This window comes from Schistocerca gregaria, chromosome 6, assembly GCF_023897955.1.
Source record: "Schistocerca gregaria isolate iqSchGreg1 chromosome 6, iqSchGreg1.2, whole genome shotgun sequence".
Lineage (NCBI taxonomy): Eukaryota > Metazoa > Arthropoda > Insecta > Orthoptera > Acrididae > Schistocerca > Schistocerca gregaria.
The window spans coordinates 288,494,546-288,520,273 of NC_064925.1; the positions used below are offsets into that span (position 1 = coordinate 288,494,546).

Here is a 25,728-nt window from a genome sequence, read left to right on the forward strand (position 1 = left end):
AGAAAAGCTAAAACTAATAACTGGCAAAACGTGGATTGAGGCTAATAAGGAACAGCACAGGAAACGAATACGAGAATACTGGGGTGAAGTTAAGGCCCATGCACAAGGGAAAATAAAAGTGCTGTTCAAATAGTGGATTTCGGAGATAGCCAATACGAAAAGAAGGAGACGAATACGTAATTTTGTGTGTTTGAGTACAAAAGAATAATCAGCTCAGTGATGGACGATGGTAAGACAAAATATAAGACAGCACAAAAGAGATCTTGAAACCAACATCTCGATCAGCTGTCTAGTAGCACCATCCATTTTCAGGTGAACGCTGTTCAATTTATCTTTACCTTAATTGTAGTATTTTCAGAAAAGTTTTTGTGGAAGCGGCGAACTAAGTGACTCACAGCGCACCATATAAGAAGTCCCGAGACTCATTGTATTCCTGGCGTATAAGCGACATCAGGACAGTAACTACGGTGGCTGCTTGACTAACAACTGCAAACAACGCACGTGGTTTCCATTAGTCAGTTGTGAGCACGCAATATGGTAAGTAGTGAACGTGCGGCCGTTGTGTGTCAAATCGCAATGAAGCAATCAACCGAATATCTGCATTTTTTTATTAAGCCAGTTTGGAACTTTTTCAACTGAAGGGCTGTAATTCTGTCGTTTGTGAAAAAAAAAAGATATGCCAATACTCTTCAAGTGGTGTTGGTAGTGGCAGCGGTAAGGCCGCCTCACAACGGCAGGTTGCACCGATTCACTTGTAGGGCGCCCTAGACTTGGTAAGTCGGTTCATAGACAGGAGGAAGGCAATGTCATACCACCTCCAACACGACACGCGTTGTGCACAGCTTGAAGTTACCATCATTCCGTATTACTGTCGCCGAATACAGTCAGCTTGAAGGCTACTGACATTATGACAGAAGTTCGTTAACTGTTCGCAAATGGAAAGCGCCTATGGCGACTACAAAAAGAATCTGTAACGACTTCGAAAACGAGCCTTCTGGAGAGCAGTGCCTGCCCTAACAATGGTCAGCCCACGAGTGCACTTTTGTCCGCCTTTGTTGGCGCAGTGGAAGTGCTATACGCTGTAACAAAACCAGAAAGGGTCTAATTTGTCACCTGGCTCGCTATCAGTTTTCCCTTTCACGGCGGAAACATAAGATTTCGCTCGCGGCGTAACGGATACGTGGCGCTACGTCCCAGGCGGCGCGAGTTATTTCCACTGGCGGGGGCGCCGAGCCTGCCGCCTCCGCCGCGGCGCCGCGCCACCCACACAGGCGCGCGTGACGTCAGCCGCCGTGACGTCACGGCGACAGCGAAAAGGGAGGGGCGCGGGGAGGGCGCCGCGCGCTGGAGGGGGCGCCGGAGGGGGCATCGATCGCGGCGGCGCTGCCGCCCCTCGGCGCGGCGCGGCGCGGTGCGGCTACGGAGAGCTGCCGGCGCAGTCGGCCGCCGTTGCGTCAGCTGACGCGCCGTACGCTACGCGGCCGACCGTACGCGCCGGCTGCCGTGCGCTCATTCGCAATCGGCCGTGGCGCCCGCGTCGACGTACGCACCTTCTCATTGTCACACGATGAAACTGCCTGCGCGTACGCGTACCAACTTAAAGCAGCATCGACACACCAATGCTGCAACTAATTTAAGGATCGTGCATTCACTGAACAGCTACACGATTACTCCACAATTGAAACCCAAGTATTTGGTAGAAGGTGCACAGAACTACTTTGCGATATAATTCTACTGAATTCATTGCTCTCTCATAAAACTATTTCTAATCAACAGTTTCGGATAAAACACCTTCACAAAAAACTGCAACCTAAAACTTTACGTAATAAAAGTTGGTTTTGATAGTACATAACAGCACCTTCGATCACTATACAAAATTGCATGAAATTATCCCTCCCTTTCAACATAAATATCTTCTTGTATCGAGCGAGGTGGCGCAGTGGTTAGCACACTGGACCCGCATTCGGGAGGACGACGGTTCAATACCGCGTCCGGCCATGTTGATTTGGGTTTTGCGTGATTTCCCTAAATCGCTTCAGGCAAATGCCACGATGGTTCCTTTGAAAAGGGCATGGCCGACTTCCTTCCCTAATCCGATGAGACCGATGACTTCGCTGTTTCGTCTCCTTGCCCAAAACATCTCAAATGGCTCTGAGAACTATGGGACTTAGGCCATCAGTCCCATAGAACTTACATCTAATTAAACCTAACTAACCTAAGGACATCATACACATCCATGCCCGAGACAGGATTCGAACCTGCGATCGTACCAGTCGCGCGGTTCCGGGCTGAAGAGCATAGAGCCGCTCGGTCACCGCGGCAGGCCCCAAAACAACTCAACCCCCTCTTGTATTGTATTGTATGTTAAACGGGGACCTGGAAATGACGGAGAGGCTCCGTCCCCGCTGCAGCCGCAATGGTCCACAACCTCAAGACGACTACCGCAGTCCCCTTCACCCCTCCGCCGCCCCACACCGAACCCAAGGTTATTGTGCGGTTCGGCTCCCTTTCGACCCCCCCAGGGAACGCCTCACACTAGACGAGTGTAAACCCTATGTTTGCGTGGTAGAGTAACGGTGGTATACGCGTACGTGGAGAACTTGTTTGCGCAGCAATCGCCGACATAGTGGAACTGAGGTGGAGTAAGGGGAACCAGCCCACATCCGCCGAGGCAGATGGAAAACCGCCTAAAAACCATCCACAGACTGGCCGGTTCACCGGACCTCGACAAAAATCTGCCGGGCGGATTCGTGGTGGGGACCAGGCGCTCCTTTCCGCGCGGTCTGCAGCTCGTGGTCGTGCGGTAGCGTTCTCGCTTCCCACGCCCGGGTTCCCGGGTTCGATTCCCGGCGGGGTCAGGTACCTTCTCTGCCTCGTGATGGCTGGGTCTTGTGTGATGTCCTTAGGTTAGTTAGGTTTAAGTAGTTCTAAGCTCTAGGGGACTGATGACCATAGATGTTAAGTCCCATAGTGCTCAGAGCCATTTGAACCTTTTTGAACCTTTCCGCCCGGAAAGCCGTGCGTTAGACCGCACGGCCAACCGTGCGGAGGAACCCCCTCTTACTTGTATCTACTTTATCAGTTTGATCCGAGGTTTCGCATTTGGTTTATCTTTCAGAAATTATATCTAGCTTTATTAGCATGTATTGGAAGTGAGAACCATTCCATGTTCGTCTTCAAGCTTTCGTATTTGGTTTATCTTTCAGAATTGATATCCACATTTCTTAGCATGTATTGGAAGTCGGAGCAACTCCATATTCGTAGGGACTAATAGGCTGGGTGACGGCCTTCATTTTGCAAGGCCTGATATGAGAGCACTGTTCATCTTAGTTCTGACACTGTTTTAGAAAAACATTTTGACGGAGTTGTGATAGTATATTCCGATCTGACTACGAGATCAAAAATATCTTGAATATGGTAACTAGTTTGGTTTAATAAATTGTGTTTTAATTGATTTTAATTAAAACATTGATAAATATACAGTTAACTCGCGTAATACTTCGCCTAGAAAAAAATCTCCAGTTCCAGATTCGTAATCATATGACGAAACGCAATCATTTTATGCACATCACACTAAACTTCAGTTTTCATTTTTATTTTGACATTTTTCCATGATTTTGTACGTTTTTAGCCCTGTCAGCCCCCTTTCAACTCGGCTCAATGAAAGTATATTGAACACGACTTAGTTTGGTACGGACTCCGAATGTCGTGTAGACGTGCTGAATAATCTCTCTTACTGGCTGTCAGCATAACTCCCTTTTTTTTCTTTTTTTTTTTTCGAGTCACCAGTCTTCTGACTCTTTTCGATGCGGCCAACGAATTCCTCTCCTGTGCCAACCTGTTCATCTCAGAGCAGCACCTGCAAACCACGTCCACATTTACTCCAACCTTTGTCTTCCTCTACCGTTTTTACCTTCTACAGCACCCTCTAATACCATGGAAGGTATTGGAAAATTATGGTAAGGACTTATGGGACCAAACTGCTTACGCCCAACTTAATCTAACTTAAACTAACTTACGCTAATGACAAGACACACACCCATGCCCGAGGGAGGACTCGAACCTCCGACGGAGGGAACCACGCGGATCGTGACACGACGCCCTAGACCGCGGGGCTACCCCGCGCGGCCGGAAATTACTCCATGATTTCTTAACAAATGTCCGATCATCCTGTCCCTTCTTCTTGTCAGTGTTTCCATGTATTCCTTTCCTCGACGAGTCTCATTCCTTACCTCATCAGTCGCCTTTTTTTTCAACATTCTTCAGTAGCACCACATCTCAAACGATTCGATTCTCCTCTGTTCCGGTTTTCCCACTGTCCATGTTTCACTACCACACAAAGCTGTCCAAACATACATTCTCAGAAATTTCTTCCCCTAATGAAAGCCTATGTTTCATGCTAGCAGAATTCACTTGGCCAGGAATGCCCTTTTTGCCAGCGCTAGTCAGCTTTTTAAGTTCTTGCTCCACCAGATCCGTCATGGGCTACTTTGCTGTCTCGGTAGTAGAATTCCTTCCTTTAACTTAATCTACTTCGGGATCACCAATCCTGTTGTTCAAGTTTCACGCTGTTTTCATTTCTGCTACATCTCATTACTTTCGTCTTTCTTAGATATGCTCTCAGTACACATTCTGTTCTCACTTAAATTGTTCATTCCATTCAGCAGATCATGTAATTCGTCTCCACATTTACTGGGGGATAGCAATGTCATCAGCGAATCGCATCATTGCTGTCCGTTCATCTTGAATTTTAATTCCACTCCTGAACCTCTCCTTTATTACCATCATTGCTTCTTGGATGTACAGATTGAACGGTACGGGTGAAAAACTACACCCCTGTCTGACACCATTTTTAATCTGTGCAATTCGCTCGAGGTCTTCCACTCTTATTGTTTCCTCTTGACCTTTGTATATATCGTATATATTACCAGTCTCTTCCGATAGCATACCCCTATTTTTCTCAGAAGTTCGAACACCTTGCACCATTTGACAATGTCGAACGCTTTTTCCAGGTCGACAAATCCTATGAACGTGTCTTCATTTTTTCTTAGTCTTGCTTCCATTATCAAACTCATCGTCAGAATCGCCTCTCTTGTGCCTTAACCTTTCCTTAAGCCAAACTGATCGTCACTTAACACATCCCCAGTTTTCTTTTCCGTTTTCTGAGTATTGCTCTTATTAACAACGTGGACTGTTAAGCTGATTGTGTGATAATTCTCGCACTTGTCGGCTCTTGCAATCTTCGGAACTGCGTGCATGATGTTTTTCCGAAAGTCCGATATCGCCCGTCTCACACATTCTACACACCAACGTAAACAGTGATCGACTCCAGTAACTTCTTCTATAGCGTCATCAGACAGGTCTTCTCCCTTATAGAGGCCTTCAGTGTACTATTTCCACCTATTCGCTCTCTGCTCTGCAGTTAACAGTGGAATTCCCATTCCACTCTTAAATTTACCAGGCTTGCTTTTAATTTCACCGACAGTTGTTTTGACTTTTCTATATCTTAGTCCGTCCTTCCGACAATCGTTGCTTTTTCGATTTCTTCGTAGTTTTCATGCTACAATTTCACCTTATCATCCCTGCACTTTCTATTTATTTCATTCCCCAATAACTTCTACTTACTACTGAGCTGTTCGTTACCGTAGTATTTAAAGCCTCAGAGAACTGCAAGCGCATCTTCTCATTCCTTAGTATTTCCCACTTCTTTGCGCATTGATTCTGCCTGTGTAGTCTGTTAAACTTTACCCTACTCTTGAACAAGTATACACCCTCCTCTTTATCATTCTTGAACAGAGTATTCGCTGTTACTAGCTAAACTTTATTGCAGAATTCAATTACCTTTCCCATTCCTAGTACCAAGCCCATATTCTCCCTTAACCCTTTCTTCTGCTCCTTGCCCTACAACCGCATTCCAGTTCCCCATGACTATTAGATTTTCATCTCCGTTTACGTACTGAATTGCCCATTCAATATTCTCATATACTTTCTCTGTCTCTTCATCGTGGGCATGTGTAGCTGAATTATCGTCGTCGGTGATGGTTTGCTGTCGATTCTCATGAGAATAACCCTATCACTGAATTGTTCACATTAACTCACACTCTATCTACCTTCCTATTCATAACGAATCCTACTCCTCTTATACCATTTTCTGCTGCCGTCGATATTGCCCTGTATACGTCTAACCAGAAACCCTTGTCTTCTTTCCATTTCACTTCACCGGCCCCCATTATATCAAAGACTGAGTTTAGCATTTCCCTTTTCAGATTTTCTAGCTTTCCTACCATTGTCAAACATCCGACATTTCACGCCCCGACTCGAAGAACGTTATCCTTTCGTTGAGTATTCAATCTTTGTCTCATGATCACCTCGCCCTTGGCAGTTCCCTCCTTGAATCGAAATGGGGGCGTTAGTCCGGAATCTTATGAAAATGGAGAGATCATCATGGAACTTTCTCAGTTACAGGTGATATGTCCTGTGGATATACGTAACGTGTCTTTAATGTAAGGATTTTCTTTGCCTTCTGCGTCCTTATGCTATTGATCATTCCTGATTCTTCCACCTATAGGATCAGCTTCCCAACCCAAGAGCAAGAGAGTGCCCCGAACCTCTGTTCGCAGCTCCTCCCTATTTGACAAGGCTGTTGGCTAAATGAGGGCGCGACTCCTTATACCGAAGTCTTCGGCCGCCATTGATGTTGATTTTTATTCAAAATGTAAGCGGTGGCGGGGTTCGAACCTTGTACCGATGACGTTTTGATTACTAAGATTCTATCCCTCGATCACTGGTTCGAACTGCATTGAACTTAATTTGACTCGTTAGTCATGTTGTAAGTGTCACAAAGGACTTGACTTGATGGGAATGACGTCACAAGCCACCAGAATAAAAACAGTAGTCTCACCTGAACTTAGGAGGATGTGGGGAGTTCTGGTACACATTAATGCCATTTCGAAGAAGGATGGGTAGATCTTAACTCTAAGCCTATTTCCCTATTGTTTCACTTTCCAATAGTACGCGTAAAAATGAACAAACAGACCTTTTTGTAGCGAGTTCTGATTTCTTTTATATCATCACGATTTTCATTCCTCGCTGTGTGGATAGTAGTCGACCAAATTTTTCTTCATTCGAAAGCGGAATTTTGTGAAAAGATGTCGTCACAATGAGAAATGACTATTGTAATGACTGCCATTCCAACTCGCTTATCATATTCATAACACAATTCCTCTTTTGCCCCAATACATAATGAGCTGCCCTTCTTCGGACTTCTTATTCTTGAAACCTATCTGGTCAGGGATTTTCTCTGCCTCGTGATGACTGGGTGTTGTGTGATGTCTTTAGGTTAGTTAGGTTTAAGTAGTTCTAAGTTCTAAGGGACTGATGACCTTAGATGTTAAGTCCCGTAGTGCTCATATCCAGCCATTCCTATCCGGTAAGGATCCCACATCGCACAACAGTACTCCAGGAAGAGTGCGGACAAGCGTAGTGTAGCCAATCTCTTTACATATATTGAACATTCTACTGTACTGGTTGTGTTGGAATAGGCAGAACACCTTCCCAGGACTGCATCTATAGTGAGTGTTCTGCCAATATAACAAAGCCTTCGGTTGTCTTCCTAATAAAATTTTCCGTGCGACAGGTAGAGCTGTCATCTAGGAATTTTAAAATGCAGGCTGTACGCTTACAAATATCTGACTTTACAAAGCAATGCTTGGCATTTTGCCTTTTTTAACGTATTTACCCTCCTTACAAGCTGACTTCCATCTACATTTATGTGCGCATTAATTCGTGTTGCCAAGTCGTAGATTTCATGAAACTGAAATTTAACGTGTAGTAGCGTATAATCTATCTTACATACAGTACACAAATGTGTTAATCCGAAAGATTATATGGGGCCCAAACTCATAGTGGGGCATCCCGGACATATTTTGCCGTTGTTTCTCATTTCATTTTCAGATAAATGTCCGCCTCCTTAGGTGGGTGGTAACGTGCTCGCCTCCCATGCAAGCGGGCCTGGGTTTGACTTCCGGCCGTGTTGGAGATTTTCCCCGCTCGGAGACTGGGTGTTGTGCTGTCTTCATAATCATTTAATTCTCATCACCGGCGCGCAAGTCGCCCAATGTGGAGTCGACTGAAGTAAGACATGCACTTGGCCCCCCGAAATTCCTCGGATACGCTGATTTCATTTCATTTCAGTTAAATGCGGAGACTTAACGCATTAACATCTCCGCGACCGATTCCATGAACTGTTCTCTTAGCCATTTCCTATGAGCAATAGTTTGACAATTCCCAACCCTTAGTTTCCGGTGAACAGCACTGGTCTTTCAAACGTGGCATGCACCATGTCAGCACAAGGCACCTAATATGAGAAACGTATGTTTTTTGGGGTGGACGGACACTTTTGATCACATAGTGTATATAATGAAATATTGTAAACGCTGCCATCAACATAAGGTTAGTTTGAACACCAGTGTTCTTCGCTAGTAACGTTCCTATTGAGGACTGTAACTCTTTGCCTTTTTCCAGCCTTTGGACTGACTTCTCCAGCTAGTAATAGAAGGATATAAAGTTTAAAACATTTGCGACAGCTCTTAAGCCTCACTTGCTTAACTGGAGTAGCCATTGTGCGTGTCTCGGGCACTGTGTCGAAAGCGTTAAGGTGGCCTCGCAATCAGTGGACAATTCGACATTCGTCAGATTAACGATCATTGTCAGAGGCGCAATATATTACAGATGATAAATAAATATTGTATGGATATCTGGGTCTCGAATCTGAGACCTTAGAATTCGTAATTTCCTGCTTTACCACTGAGCCACTCATCCATTAACAAAAATTTAAAAATCAGTAATTGAACATGTTACCTGGAGTAAAAAATAGTTTATTCGTCTTCAGCTCGTTATAGCGGAAAGACAATCACAATCTTGGAGAACTTTCTTCAACCGGCAGTATACCGCGGTCCAAGGCATAACGTTGTGCCTAAAATTTCGTCTTCTAATCCTGGAGACGTCATCAGAGGCTGTAGACTCACATGGCACAGGCTTAAATAAGCTGAACGGTTTAAATGTATCCACGCAACCGACGGGTCGTGATGTCACCAGACCGATAACAAAGATCGAGGAGCCACGGCGTTGTATGTTACGGAGCTTGTAGTAAGAAAGGGTTGGCGCTGTTTGCCTTGTTTGGCACTAAGGTCCACAACTTGTCTCGTTTCTGTCCTCCTCCTTTTCTGCTAAAGTTGTGTTTGAATTTCTATGTAGACCCTAGCATAATAATATATGAATCTTCATAAGACCAGAGTATCGGAGAAAAGGAATTGGTGGTTCACTTGTCCCAGTGCCTGATCTTCTACTGCCATTCGACTGGTTTTCCCAAACTATAATTGCAAGCGATTTCTGTAGAGAGTGCTCGACTGTTACAAATTCATATAAAGCAACGGTAACCTAACCAGCAAATAATTCTAATAAAATAGGTCCGCAATAAGACATACGCACAAGTGCAGTCATGCAAATATTACAATGTCTACGGCTACGTTTATTTCGAAACACCGCAAGTGAGGCGTAAAGTACAAAGTAATTAAAACTGCCCTCGTTCGAAAGTGTCATCAAACTGGTTCAAATGGTTCTAAGCACTATGTGACTTAACATCTGAGGTGATCAGTCCCCTAGACTTAGAACTACTTAAACCTAACTAACCTAATGACATCACACATATCCATGTCCGAGGCAGGATTCGAACCTGCGACCGTAGCAGCTGCGCGGTTCCGAACTAAAGCGCCTAGAACCGCTCGATCACGACGGGCGGCGATTTTACCATCGTTTCGAATACCTAAGTCCTGGTAAACAGCATTAGAACAAATGTTTCAGTCGTGGTTCGTCAATACGATGGCCTCCCAGGTCCGCCGAGTGTAGTAGTTGGATTATTTTGTGCAGGCATATTTCAAAGCTTTGATGTATTCCAGTCCTATTGATAGCGTTGCTGAATTACGGGATCGTGTTGTGGATGGCTGTCAGTGCATTCAAAACACATGTAGGAATTTTATATGTGTACGGGCATTGATGAGGAAGCCTGCCTTTATGTGAACTGTCGCCGTGTGTAAAACCTGTTTTAGTGTGCTTGTCCTCAATTGCATGTCTCTTTTTGGGTACTCAGGGATTGTTGTGAGGTGTTCACGTACTCAGTCGTATCGGGGACACCACATTTGTGGACTTGTATTTATTATTGTCGCCAGTCTGTTTCATTCTCCTTTCCTCCACCATTTCGTTTGACCTCTAAGCGTCAAGCACCCTATACACTCCTGCTATAGTATACAAATACGATGGGCGTTTGAAAAGTCGGTGCAAAGTCCGAGAGATAGCACCACTAGCGCGTATCGAGGTCATGTTTAGTTAGTAGCATCTTTGGAAAGGACGCACACCAAGTTTCAGCTATATTTATCTATTTCTTTGTGTTTCACATTCGTGTAAATTAAGTACGTCGAGTGATTGTCAAAAAAAGGGACGAAAAAGAATTTTGTGTGGTGATTAAACATTACTTTATGAAAGGCAAAACGCCTCAGGAAATTAAAGAGAAGCTTGATAAACATTACGGTGATTCTGCACCTTCGATTAGAACAATTTATAAGTGGTTTAAAAATTTTCGGAGTGGCCATATGGACACAAGTGATGCTGAACATTCTGGACGCCCTGTGCAGGTTACGACTCCAGAAACCATTGATAAAATCCATGATATGGTGATGGCTGGCAGAAGAGTTAAGGTGTGTGAGATTGCTAATGCTGTGGGCATCTCGAATGAACGGGTACATACTATTTTGCATAAACATTTGGACATGAGAGAGCTATCCGCAAGATGGGTTCCGCAATTGCTCACGCTTGGGCAGAAACGGAATCGTGTGAAGTGTTGCAAGGATGGTTTGCAGCTGTTCAGGAAGAATCCACAAGACTTCAAGCGTCGTTCCGTCACTGTGGACGAAACATGGCTACATTAATATACTCCCGAGACCAAACAACAATCTAATCAATGACTTACCAAGGGAGAATCTGCATCAATAAAGGCGAAGGGCCGACCAGTGTGGCCGAGCGGTTCTAGGCGATTCAGTCTGGAACCGCGCTACCGCTACGGTCGGAGGTTCGAATCCTGCCTCGGGCATGGATGTGTGTGATGTTCTTAGGTTAGTTAGGTTTAAGTAGTTCTAAATTCTAGGGGACTGATGACCTCAGATGTTAAGTCCTATAGTGCTCAGAGCCATTTGAACTAAAGGCGAAGGCCATTCCTTCGGCCAGAAAGGTTATGGGGACTGTCTTTAGGGATTTGCAACGGATAATCCTCATCGACTATCTGGAAAAGGGTAAAACTATTACAGGTGAATATTATTCATCGTTATTGCACCGTTTGAAAACCGAGCTGCAAGAAAAATGCCTGCGATTGGACCGCAAAAAACTCATTTTCCATCACGACAATGCGCCAGCACACACCTCAGCAGTTGTGGTCGCAAAATTAATGGAAATAGGATTCCAACTAGTTTCACATCCTCCCTATTCTCCAACTTGTCTTCCTCGGGCTACTATTTGTTCACCAATTTGAAGAAATGACTGGCGGGACAAAGATTTTATTCAAATTAGGAGGTGATTGCAGCAAGTAATAGCTATTTTGCAGACTTGGGCAATTCCTATTATTCGGAAGGGGTCAACAAATTAGGACAGCTTTGGACGACGCGTGTAAGTCAAAGGCAGACTATGTCGAAAAGTAAAAATGGTTTAGCCTAAGAGACGTAAGTAATTTTTATTTTGCATGAACTTCTCAAACGCCCCTCGTATACCTTCTACCACAGCTGAATGAACGTAAATCAAAGTTCACCAAGAACGCAAATACTGGGCGTCAAAACATGCACTGTGTGGACGATCATAATCCCCAAAAAATAAGCAGCGCGATGGCTGATGTTTGTGCGTTTCTATTCGTGCATATAAAAGATTCTCTGTAGTGTGTGGGCGGTTGAAAGAGCAGCGATTAGCATTGAGTTGACAGAAGTACTTGACACGGAGTTGGAGGTGCTGTGTAGTAGAAACAGTGTGCGTCGTAATGAAAGGGAAGGAGGGTCGGGAAAAAAGGGGGTAGAGGTGGTGGAGAGGCGCGGTGGGCAGAGGAGACGAGAGGAGGTGGCCGGTCGGCGGCAGAGAAGAGCGGCAACGCCGCCGGCGCAGCGCACACCCCCTCCTGCCATTGATTAGGTTGCGCCGGCCGCGCTGAGGGCCAAGACGGTGGGATGGCCCGAGACCAGACGAGACGAGACGCCACGCCGGCAATCGTTACTTCCGCCTCCGGCGCTGGCCCCAAACATCCGCCGACAGCTGCCGCCGCTGCGCTGACCTGCCCTGCCGCTGGCTTTTCCCTGCGACGCCCTCGCCCCAGCCTTCCTCGCAAACGTGTCAAACACACTATCCCGACTGAATATCACGCAAAACTGCCATAAATCTTGTCAGTGCCCGATTTCTAACAGATACACTACTGGCCATTAAAATTGCTACACCACGAAGATGTGCTACAGACGCGAAATTTAGCCGACAGGAAGAAGATGCTGTGATACGGAAATGATTAGCTTTTCAGAGCATTCACACAAGGTTGGCGCCGGTGGCGACACCTACAACGTGCTGACAAGAGGAAAGTTGCCAACCGATTACTTATACACAAACAGCACTTGTTCTTATACACTAACAGCAGTTGACCGGCGTTGCCTGGTGAAACGTTGTTGTGATGCCTCGTGTAAGGAGGAGAAATGCGTACCATCACGTTTCCGACTTTGATAAAGGTCGGATTGTAGCCTATCGCGATTGCGGTTTAGGGTATTGCGACATTCCTGCTCGCGTTGGTCGAGATCCAATGACTTTTAGCAGAATGTGGAATCGGTGGCTTTTTTTATTTTTTAAATTTTTTTATTTGGCCTTTGAGTGTGTACTCAATTTAGCCATCGGCAACACATAGTGACAATGTACACATAATTGAATAAACTCATACAGAAATGCATAGTTACAAGAATAAAAAGCTTAACTGTTACAGGTTTGTACATAATGTTTTAAAAATTGAAATGAATTGAATTGGAAAATAATTAAAAGTGCCTTGGCTTACAGTTCACACCAATTTTGAAATATCTTCATCAGCAAGACATATTTATAATTTACGTGCACCATTAAAAACCTACAGATTGTGACCAGTACTCTTGATGAAGTTAACTATCACTTTATATAGATGAACGTCTTTAGTACACAAAAGAGAAGAAGCTCATTGAGGAAGATGGTAGCCCATACTCAGCAATGTCTTCAGAAAGACTAACCGTTTACGGTCAAATTTGGGGCACATGAATAAGATGTGGTTGACATCAGCTTCCGACTCAGGATCACACTCACATGCTGGTGAACTGTAAACATTGATCCGATGTAGATGTTGTGGGAAAGAGGCATGATTGAAGCGGAGTCTTATGATGGTAGAAATCGTGAATCGCTCCAGATATGTCCTCATGAACCACGGCTGTGAAGGAATCCGAGGTTCTAGCACTGCGTAATAACCGCCTTTTGTCTGTTGAGAAACGTTCCACATTTCCTACCATTGTTGTCTTGCGCGATCCTTGACTTCACGTAAGTAGTCTGTATAAGGAAGGTGCAGATCCAGGACGGTGCCTAAGGTTGCCGCTTGTTTGGCTAATGCATCAACTTCATCATTATAGAGGATACCTGAGTGGGAAGGTACCAACAACAAATGGATCTTCCGGCCCGTGCGTGTGCTGCGAATATATTCAGATATCACATCCAAGATATAACTGTTGGTTGTTTTGTTCCATCGACTGTACTAAATGTTTTTAAGAACGCTTTGCGAGTCAGATACTATCAATATCTTGGGGAAATAAGTGCTAGAGACAAACTTTAGCGCTTCCAAAACTGCCACTGTCTTCGCCGTAAAAATAGAAGTGCTCGTAGGCAGTCTGAAGGTTTTGCGGACCTGGATCTGAGGGCAGAAAAAAGCGCACTCTTCTTGCGGAATTTTGGAGCCATCGGTATATACACAGAGAAAACCCGGCCATTGTGCTTGAACGAGACAATTGAAGCCAACGTTGACATTAGTACTGTCCAGCCAGGTCGTACTTACATAATGGACTGGGACCTGGGCGCAGAGGGTTTGAAGATCATATTCAAAAACAGGTAGATGCGCTGAATGTAGTAAAGAATGTATGACAGGTGACCAAGTGTCAAAGCTAGCACAAACGGCTGGCACTTTATTCCTTCTGTGGGATGCAGTTCACAGTCGATAAACGCAGTCTCTACTTTGATAGACGGAACTCGATTCAGGAGGGTAATACGGAACGCCGTGCTGGATCCCAACGGCCTCGTATCACTAGCAGTCGAGATGACAGGCATCTTTTCCGCATGGCTGTAACGGATCGTGCAGCCACGTCTCGATCCCTGAGTCAACAGATGGGGACGTTTGCAAGACAACAGCCATCTGCACGAACATTTCGACGACGTTTGCAGCAGCGTGGAACATCAGCCGGAGTCCATGGCTGTGGTTACCCTTGACGCTGCATCACATACAGGAGCGCAAGCGATAGTGTACTCAACGAAGAGCCTGGGTGCACGGATAGGAAAACGTCATTTTTTCGGATTAATCCAGGTTCTGTTTACAACATCATGATGGTCGCATCCGTGTTTGGCGACATAGCGGTGAACGCACATTGGAAGCGTATATTCGTCATCGCCATACTGGCGTATCATCCGGCGTGATGGTATGGGGTAAATTGGTTACACGTCTCGGTCACCTCTTGCTCGCACTAATGACACTTTGACCAGTGGACGTTTGATTTCAGATGTGTTGCGACCCGTGGCTCTACCCTTCGTTCGATCCCTGCGAAACCCTACATTTCAGTAGGATAATGCACGACCGCCTGTTGCAGGTCCTGTACGGGCCTTTCTGGATACAGAAAAAGTTCAACTGCTGGCCTGGCTAGCACATTCTCCAGATCTCTCACCAATTGAAAACGTCTGGTCAATGGGTGGTCGAGCAACTGGTTCGTCACAATACGCCAGTCACTATTCTTGATGCACTGTGGTATCGTGTTGAAGCTGCAAAGGCAGCTGTACCCGTACACGCCATCCAAGCTCTGTTTGACTCAATGCCCAGGCGTATCAAGGGCGTTATTACGGCCAGAGGTGGTTGGTCTTGGTTAATGATTTCTCAGAATCTATGCACCCAAATTGCGCAAAAATGTAATCAAAATCTCAGTTCTAGTATAATATATTTGTCCAATGAATACCCGTTTATCATCTGCATTTCTTCTTGGTGTAGCAATTTTAACGGCCAGTAGTGTACTTTCAGATGACGGCGGGTAACAGACGAGCACTCAAATGAACCTGCACAATGGCGTACCGTAGGGATCTGTTCTGGCTCCACTGACATTCAGCCCATACAGTGTGACACACGGGAGATGGACGGTTGTGAACTGCGTAGTGCTGAGGGCTCAGTGGTGGGAGGTGGTCGAGTGAGGATGCTTCTGATCCACACAAGACGCCATTTCATTTACTCCGTCACTATGGAGCAGTGCGACTTGCAACGTCGAGTGTTTGTCTATGACAGTTTCGTGAAAAGTGGTGAGTCTATTAATGCTACGCAGCGATTGTTTCATGTGTGGTTTAATGTCGGTCGACATGGAGCTGTTCCGAGCCGTAACACAATCCTCAGATGGGAGGAAAACTTCAGATCAACTGGAAACATACTGGATAAGAAGCATCCTGGCCCGAGACGCAGAGTAACGACACGAGAAAATGTTGAAAGGGTAAGACAAGCGGCTGTCAGAAGCCCAGGAGGGTCAGCTTGACGTCATGCTAGTGAATCGGTTAAACGAATTTTGCATAAAGAATTAAAATTCCATACCTACAAAATGCTCATTGTCCAACAACTTAAGGCCGGCCGCGGTGGCCGAGCGGTTCTAGGCGCTACAGTCTGGAACCACGCGACCGCTACAGCCGCAGGTTCGAATCCTGCCTCGGGCATGGATGTGTGTGATGTCCTTAGGTTAGTTAGATTTAAGTAGTTCTAAGTTCTAGGGGACTGATGGGCTTAGAAGTTAAGTCCCACAGTGCTCAGAGCCATTTGTACCAACAACTTAAGGAAACTGACTTTGCTGTACCAGAAGACTTCGCTTACAGAATGCAAGTGATTTTGGGATCGAATGAAAATGAAATTTTATTGATGAGCGATGAAGCTCATTTTCATTTAAACAGGACCGTGAATAAGCAAAACGTACGTTACTGGGGTCCAGAGCATCCATACCCTGTCCACCAACGTCCTCTTCACTCAGAAAAAGTAACAGTCTGGTGTGCTCTTGGCTGTGTTGGCATTATTGGACCTTATTTTTTTGAAGAGAATGTGGCCACAGTTACAGTTAATTCGGTTCGTTACGTTCGTATGGTTGAAACGTTCTTGAAACCAGAACTAAGATGACGTCGAATCCCTTAAAAACGCGTTTGGTTCCAGCAGGATGGGACAACATCCCACACCGCAACACTTCAAAGACAGTACTTATATGTCCCATGGCTGGATTATCTCACGTTTTGGCAATGTTCCTTGGCCTCCCATGTCTCCCGACTTGTCAGTATGTGACTTTTTTCTGTGGGGGGTAACTTAAGAACTGTGTCTATAACCACAAACCACGAAATCTGGACGAGTTGAAGAATGCAATCATTCAAGAAATTGCTGCCATCCCTGCAGAGATTTTAGTCCGTGTGACGGAGGATTTTGAGGAGAGACTTGAGTCCTGCATTCGAAATGATGGACATCACCTTGACGACATTATTTTTCACAATTATACTTTGTTAACTAAAATGACAAATAATGAACTTTCATTTTTAGTAAATGAACATGCATTAATTTTGAAGTTGGCTGAGTATTATTTCATTAAGCGTCCGGCGCAGTGATTAGATCGGTTACTGCTGCTACAATGGCAGTTTATCACGATTTAAGCTAATTTGAACGTGGTGTTATAGTCAGTACACTAGGGATGGGACACAGAATCTCCGAGGCAGCAAAAGTGGGGATTTTCCTGTACGACAATTTCAAGAGTGTACCGTGGACATCAGGAATTCGGTAAAACTACCAAATTTCCGACAGCGGTGCAACCGGAAATATATCCAGCAAGAACGGGACCAACGGCAACTTAAGAGGATCGTTCAACGTGAGAGAAGTGCAACCCTTCCGCAAATTGCTGCAGATTTCAGCGGTGGTCCATCAACAAGTGTCAGAGTGGAAACCATCCAAAGAAACATCATCGATATGGGTTATCGGAGCCCAAGGACCACTCGTCCACCCTTGATGACTGCACGACACAAAGCTTTACGCCTCGCCTGGGCCTGTCAACACCGACATTGGACTGTTGATGACTGGAAATATATTGCCTGGTCGGACGAGTCTCGTTTCAAATTATATCGAGCGGATGGATGTGTACGGATATGGAATCAACCTTATGAATCCATGGATCCTGCATGTCAGCAGCGGACTGTCCAAGCTAATGGAGGCTCCATAATGATGTGGAACGTGTGCAATTGGAGTGATATGGGAACCCTGATACGTCTAGATTTGACTCTGACAGGTGGCACGTACGTAAGCATCCTGTCTGATCACCTGCATCAATTCATGTCCCTTGTGCATTCCGACGGACTTGCGCAATTCTAGTAGTCAAAGCGACACCCCACACGTTCACAATTGCTACAGAGTGTCTCCAGGAACACTCTTCTGAGTTTATACACGTCGTTGGCCACCAGACTCCCTAGATGGCTCAAATGGGTCTGAGCGCTATGGGACTTAACTTCTGAGGTCGTCACTCCACTAGAACTTAGAACTACTTAAACCTAACGACATCACACACATCCATGCCCGAGGCAGGATTCGAACCTGCGACCGTACTGATCGCTCGGTTCTAGACTGAAGCGCCTAGAACCACTCGGCCACACCGGCCGGAAGACTCCCTAGACATTAACATTATTGACCATATAGCAGCGTGCTGTTCACAAGGGATCTCCACTCCGTCGTACTCTTACGGATTTGTGGACAGTCCTGCAAGATTCATAGTGTTTGGATTAGCCGACGATTGGATCCTTGCAGTAAGTTGTAAAATTCTAGAGTGTACGGACCTGAAAGTTATTGAGAAGTACCTTAAGCACTGGAGATTTCAACCCACTGTCACAAAGATAGAAGTCTCTACAGTCAACCTCGGCAACAACTTAACCAACAGACAACTCGGTATTTACTTTGAGAACAAACTAATGTCCCACAATCGACATTCAAAATATTCAGGTGTGACCCTGGATAGATCATCAAGCTTCAAGAACCATCTGTCAAACGTAACTGCCAAAATTGGAATTTGCAATCACATCTTGCAGAAACTTGTCACGCTTCATGGGGATCCCCAGGCACCACGCTACAGAGATCTAGTCTATTCTGTAGCATAATATTGTGCATCGTTTTGGCTTAACAATACTCAGATCAATCACATCGGTGTCCATCTCAGTCAAAGTATGCGCCTCATAACAGACACAATAAAGGTGACCCGAACGTATTGGCTACCCATACTAAGCCATATAACACATCCTCATCCGCCATAGAAATCACTCATTAGAAAACTCAGAAAGGTCTAGAGCAACCCTCTTCTACAAATCCATCAAAACATCACCGACGAAGAGAGAATCAGCCACTCTCTAGACATCCACTCCGAAAGAGTGCAACTTCCATAATACGGCTTATCTTGCCATCAAAGCAAGTAGATTTTACAAGCCTCGCAAAACCTGGGCTGCTCTAAATAGAATACAAATAAATTGTGGCAGATGTACTGACTTGCGGTACAGATGGTGCAAATAGCTTATCCCAAGGGCGTTTGTAGCGCTGCTACGCAAACCATAAAACATATAGTTGAAGACTGCCAACAGACAGCTTTCACTGGCAACCCCCCAATTCTTGCAAACTACCTAAAAGACGGTACAATACATCAACAAAATAAAAATTCGGCTGTAGTCATGTTCTTATATACACTGCCGGGAAAAAAATAACATGGAAAGGCGACATCGATCCGCCAACAGATAGCGTAGTAGCATAGCTACTATTAATAGGGAATGTCACAGCCAGAAGGCTAGTGCGGTGCAAACGTGCGAAGCAAGCAGACAATCATGCCACGGAGACGCACTCATGCTTCCTATAGCCAACTGAGCGAGTTTGAAAGAGGTCAAATTAAGACCTTCCGAGTGGCAGGATGGTCCTTTCGGAGAATTGCAACACTAGTTGGACGTGTTGCTCCGGTTGTGCAATGATGCTGGTATCAGTGATCAAGTGAATATTCTCACACCATTAGATGAGCTTCTGAACGTCAACATAGCACAGACACCCGCCAGGATCGTCGTATTAGATTAGATTAGATTAATACTTGGTCCATATATCATGAATACGACACTTCGTTATGATGTGGAACTTATCAGGTTAACAAAAGGTGTCTATGCAAGATATTACATTACACAAAATATTACATGACACTTAAATTTTTTAATTTTTTGTGGGGGTTGGGGAAAGGTAGAGAAATACCTCGAAGGTGATTCGATGAACGCTCTGCCAGGCAATGCCACTAAATTGCAAGGTAATCATGTACGTGTAGAACTGCATAGTTTCCAGTATTTTGTGCAGGCCCAATTTTCCGGTATGCCATGACTCAGCATTCAGTTTTCAGCTGAGAGACTGTCTTGGGTTCCGTTTCCGGGATGTCGTTTGTCGTCACAGGTGGGATGTGCGCTGCGCCGCCCGCCGCATACGTCAGCGGCATGTTGACAGTAGCGGTCGCGCGCTCCGCCGCATCCCTGTACACTCACCGAATCGAAAGCACAAGACAATATATCGAAATCATTCGTTAAGTGCCTTTGTTTATAAGAATAATGTGTTATAATAATTTTCACACAGCTAATTTACAGGTCTGTTTTCAAATTTAACTGTGCATATTGCAAGTTGTTTTATATGTAGTACAAAGCAAAAACGACTTACTTCGCTTAGAGTACTTGGTTGGTTTCCACAAGGCTCCTGTTTGATTTATGTCAACCCTGTTGACTGCGACTGCCCACTGCTTTCGTCTTTCTTCATTGTGTGGAAATGCTAACATGCGAAATCCACCTTCGCCTCTATTGGAACAACCACATGCACCACAACCTGGCATCGTTTACGAACGTCTGCAGAACGAATTACAGATGTCAAAAACAATACTGTACGTTTACTGACGTGTTTACTTCAGACATGTAGGCCTTCCGACTTCATCACAAAACGCTTCATTATTTCAACTCGTATTTAAGATCGCAAACGCTAATTACGTACTCAAAAAGATATACAACTAAATCGAACATGCATGCACAGCGCATAACAAGTCTCTCAATAATTCAAATACCTTTTAATCGTTTAAAAAAGTCCTCTGAACTTCAATTCATCTCAAAAGCACGGCGAACATAGGAAGCGCGGGAGACGTTTGGCGCCATTTTTTCTGCCAAAGATAATCAACCAATCACGGGCAACTTCAACTATGGCCATTATCTCTGTATACAAGCTCTCTACATGTACAAGCTCAGTGAAGTTGCAGATTGCTCACGTCCTCCGCTGCCCGTCGCAGGTAACTAAAGGACTGTAAACGGACATGTATCTGAGCAACAGAACGAGCTTCAATAAATCAATCTTACACCGAGGCGCCAAAGAAACTGGTATAGGCATGCGTACTCACATACAGAGATACGTAAACAGGCAGAATACGGGGCTGAGGTCGGCAACACCTATATAATAGAACAAGTGTCCGGCGCAGTTGTTATATCGGTTACTGCTGCTACAATGGCAGGTTATCAAGATTTCAGTGAACTTGAACGTGGTGTTACAGTCGACGCACGAGCGCTGAGACATAGCATCTCCGAGGATCCTGCAAGAACGGGACCAACGACGACTGAAGAGAACCGATCAACATGAGAGAAGTGCAGCCTTTCCGCAAATTGCTGCAGATTTCAGTGCTGGAGCATCAACAAGTGTCAACGTGCAAACAGATTCAACGAAACATCATCGATATGGGCTGTCGGAGCCGAAGGCCCACTAGTGCACCCTTGATGACTGCATGACACAAAGCTTTACGCCTCACCTGGGCCCGTCAACACCGACATTGGGCTGTTGTTGACTGGAAACATGTTGCCTGGCCGAGCCGGCCGCGGTGGTCTAGCGGTTCTAGGCGCGCAGTCCGGAACAGCGCGACTGCCACGGTCGCAGGTTCGAATCCTGCCTCTGGCATGGATGTGTGTGATGTCCTTAGGTTAGTTAGGTTTAAGTAGTTCTAAGTCCAGGGGACTGATGACCAAAGAAGTTAAGTCCCATAGTGCTCAGAGCTATTTTTTTTGTCTGGTCGAACGAATCTCATTTCAAATGGTATCGAGTGGCTGGACGTGTACGGGTATGGAGACAACCTCATGAATCCATGGACTCTTCATGTCAACAGGGGACTGTTCAAGCTGGTGGAGGCTCTGTAATGGTGTGGGGCGTGTGCAGTTGGAGTGACATGGGGTCCCCTGCTACCTCTATATACGACTCAGACAGGTGACACGTACTTCAGCATCGTGTCTGATCACCTGCATTCGTTCATGCCCATTGTGCATTGCGACAGACTTGGGTAATTCCATCAGGACAGTGCGACACCTCACACGTCCAGAATAGCGACAGACCAGCTTCAGGAACAGTCTTCTGAGTTTAAACATTTCCGCTGCCCACCAAACACCCCAGACATGAACATTATTGAGCGTATCTGGGATGCCTTGCAACATGCTGTTCAGAAGAGATTTCCACCCCCTCGCACTTTTAAAGATTTATGGACACAGTCCTGTAGGTTCAAAAATGGTTCAAATGGCTCTGAGCACTATGGGACTTAACATCTATGGTCATCAGTCCCCTAGAACATAGAACTACTTAAACCTAACTAACCTAAGGACAACACACAACACCCAGCCATCACGAGGCAGAGAAAATCCCTGACCCCGCCGGGAATCGAACCCGGGAACCCGGGTGCGGGAAGCATGATGCGGGCAGTCCTGTAGGTTTCATGGTGTCAATTCCCTTCAGCACTACTTCAGACATTGGTCGAGTCCACGCCACGCCGTGTTACGACACTTGTGAGAGCTCGCGGAGGCCCTGCACGATTTTAGGCTGATGTTGTTGGGTGGTTTTTGGGGAAGGAGACCAGACAGCGAGGCCATCGGTCTCATCGGATTAGGGAAGGAACCATCCCGGCATTTGCCTGGAGCGATTGAATGAAATAACGGAAAACCTAAATCAGGATGGACGGACGCGGGATTGAACCGTCGTCCTCCCGAATGCGAGTCCAGTGTCTAACCACTGCGCCACCTCGCTCAGTTTTAGGCAGATGTACCAGTTTCCTTGACTGTTCAGTGTAACTTGCATAGCTCCCGTGAAAACAGGCAAGGACAATCGGCTACCCCTTAGCTCTTCATAAAAAGAAATTACTCGTCCATATTCACCTAAAAAGTAACTAATATATCAATGGCATTTCAAAAGGCGAGCTCGAATGCTCTTTTCGTGGGCATCCCTACACCAGCATACGTAATCCGAACCTCATTTCTATTTAACTTAGCACGTATAAATTTCGTAGTGGCTCCGATCTCTTCAGTCAGATGACTGCAAGTTTCACATAAGCTACAGTAATGAATTGCGACAGGTGCACACTATAGAAATTATACCGTTTTCAGCAACAAAGCTATGAAACTCAGTTGCACTAGGCTTCACACCAACATGATCAAAACTAAACCTCAAAATATCTCTTCTTGAAATCAATGACATCTTAAAGTAGTATTACTATGCCATAGCTAAATGTTAATCGAACAATATGGCGAACTTGCCTCGCTTTCTGCAGTGCAAACCTCCGCGTCAACATGTTCGCTCGCAACGACGGTCTTCTTTTATTGGCTTTCCGAACGTGCCCATAGTCACCTCAACACAGGAAATGTTACACTTTTTTTGTAAATAAAACCACCTTTTCTTGCTGCAACTTATTTTATATTTCCAAGACGCATTTCTCCTTTTTGTTACTCTAAGGCTTCTTCAGTGGAATAGTTTTTTGGCATCTGTATTTTCTCTCATCTGGTCTGGAGGTCGCAATACCACTTCATTTCCGAAACGTAAGCACAATTTTGTATTCCGAACTTCTTCTTTCAGACTGCTCACCATGTTCCTTCTTCTTGTTTGTGGCGCGCTATTATTCGTTTACCACTAGTTATAGCTATTTGTTCGAACACTGCTTTTCACGACGTAAATATTGTGAGTTGGGTGGTAAAGGAATAACAGTTTTGTTTTATTCTCGAGTCAGAAATATACAAATTTACAGTAGCCATACACATCAATAAATATGTACATATAGATATACAAATTGTATTTGTATCACATGTGCCCAGTACTTTGCAACCTCCAAGCCGCTTGGAGTGGCTTGCAGGAGATCAATCTTCCTGCAGGACACAAAAGGCACTGCAGCATGTGGCTTGTGGTTTGTTCTTGTCCACAATCACAGGAGGTATCTTCTGTTATGAAGCCCCATCTCTTCAGGTTTTCTCTGGATCGTCCAACTCCTGATAGTAATCTGTTTAAAGATTTCCAGCTCTCGTTGTGTCCAGGTGGCAGTTCTTCAGCTTCTGGCATCTGCAGGTGAGGCGTTGACTTCTTCCATAACTCCAGCCTTGCCTTCTCTGGTGAAATGGTGAGCATCTCGGATGTTCTCAGGAAGCTCTTTCGCGATCTCAGCCGTTGCTGTGGAGGATTATGTCCGTGCAATGGATGGCCACTGTCCTGTTCCACTTTCAGTCTCTCCTTGTTGGCAGCCACTGTTCTGCGTACCCATGGTGGCGCTATTCCAGCCAGGCAGTAGAGCTTATCAGTTGGGGTAGGTCTTAAGTAACCTGTGATCAACCTGCAGGTTTCGTTGAGAGCAATGTCTACTTGTCTGGCATGAGATGACCTGTACAGACTGGAGAAGCATATTCAGCAGTAGAAAAGCACAGTGCCAATTGTAGAACAGCGAATAGTTTGTGGATGTGATCCCCACTGTGTCCCGCTAGTTTGCGAATTAGGTTGTTTCGAGCGGAGATTTTCATTTTGGTGTTCTTGCAGTGAGTTTTGAATGTCAGAGTTCTATCGAGAGTGACTCCCAAGTATTTTGGTGCGCGATGATGCTGTAGTTGGATGCCTGACCATGCAATATGCAGCTCACGATTAGCTTCGCTGTTCCTTAAATGAAAGGCACACACTTGTGGCTTCGAAGGGTTTGGTCTGAGTTGGTTCCGATTGTAGTAGTTTGACAGTGTTCTAAGTGCTGTTGTCAGGTTTCTTTCCACTCTTTCAAAGCATGAGCTCTGCGTAGCAAGGGCTACGTCATCTGAATATAAGAATCTCCTTGTGCCTAGGGTCAGTGGATGGTCGTTGGTATAAATGTTAAAGAGAAGTGGAGCCAAGAAGCTTCCGTAAGGTACACCATTTTTCTGCGCTCTCCACCGACTGCGTTGTCCTTGAAATTCAACAAAAGCCTGCGGTTTTGGAGGAGGGTGCTGAGTAGTCTAACGAGGTAGGCGTTCTTGATCATATTGTATAATTTTGCATGGCGTAACGGATGTGGGGAACATGAAAGGAGCCTCCACGAAGATTGCAATGATTTCCGACCAAGATAAGACTTGCAATCGGGCGTACCCTGGGCGTCAGGTTTCTCTGGCGGCTGATCCTTTCACACCAGAAACATCATCTTGGTCCTTTTCAGGACCACAGTTGACCATCATGAATAACAGTGCACGACAAAGAAGAAGAAACATGGTGAACAGTGTGAAAGATAAAGTTCGGAATACAAAATTGTGCTTATGTTTCAGAAATGAAATGGTAGAGCGACTTCCAGACAGATAAGAGGAAACACAGCTGCCAACAGACCACCCCACTGAAGATTCCTTAGCGAAAGGAAATGGCGAAACGCGTCTGGGAAAAATAAATTAAGTTGCAACAAGAAAAGGCGGTTTTATTTACAGAACAAGTATTTCTGTGCTTGCTGCGGAGTTGGCCACGCAAACAAACGGGAAATGTTATATTAAAATTTGTTTTGATATGGTAGACATTATTTTAATGTCGTAACCTGGAACGAAGTTACACAGGCTTAACATAGTATTGATTCGACATAAAACAAGATTTCTAATCAGGGTATACTAAAACGAGACGAAAATGGAACGCAGTGGTAGTATACAACAAAAATCCTACTGGTAAGACAGTAAATCTTCGTTGGTACACATTTGGGACATTCCCAGTTTAGTCCGCGACGGGGTTTCAAGCCTGACTTACCACCGAGCCAGCCTGCCACTAAAGTGATCGTTATGCGTTCGTATCATCGTCTATCCAATTTCCTGCCGACACTGTTGGTGCGGTGTGGTTTCAAAATCTCTCGCGCCTTTCTGTTCCCCGCTCGCTTCACCGGCGAGCCACCTCCTGCTCTTCCTAAACCTCTCCCTCGACCTTTAATCACCCTTGGCCACCGCTCCTCATCTCCGCTCGCGCACTGCGACGGGTGCCTGCCGCAGGGACGGCAGTTGGCGCCTCTCCTGCCCCACTTTCGTTCAATCGTGGACCCTTTTCTCCCTACACTCCCCCCACCACCGACGCCAACT

At 45.4% G+C, this 25,728-nt stretch overlaps 1 protein-coding gene across 1 annotated transcript in view; it reads left to right on the forward strand.

Annotated features, from left to right (window-relative positions):
- The first annotated feature begins 219 nt into the window (after positions 1-219).
- The window catches only part of LOC126278855 (uncharacterized), a 143,155-nt gene continuing 117,646 nt past the window's right edge, over positions 220-25,728 (forward strand). Inside the window, exons 1-2 of the mRNA XM_049979131.1 lie at positions 220-229; positions 1,198-1,487. Coding sequence (XP_049835088.1) covers positions 220-229; positions 1,198-1,487 — 300 coding nt within the window. The remainder of the gene's footprint in view (positions 230-1,197; positions 1,488-25,728) is intronic.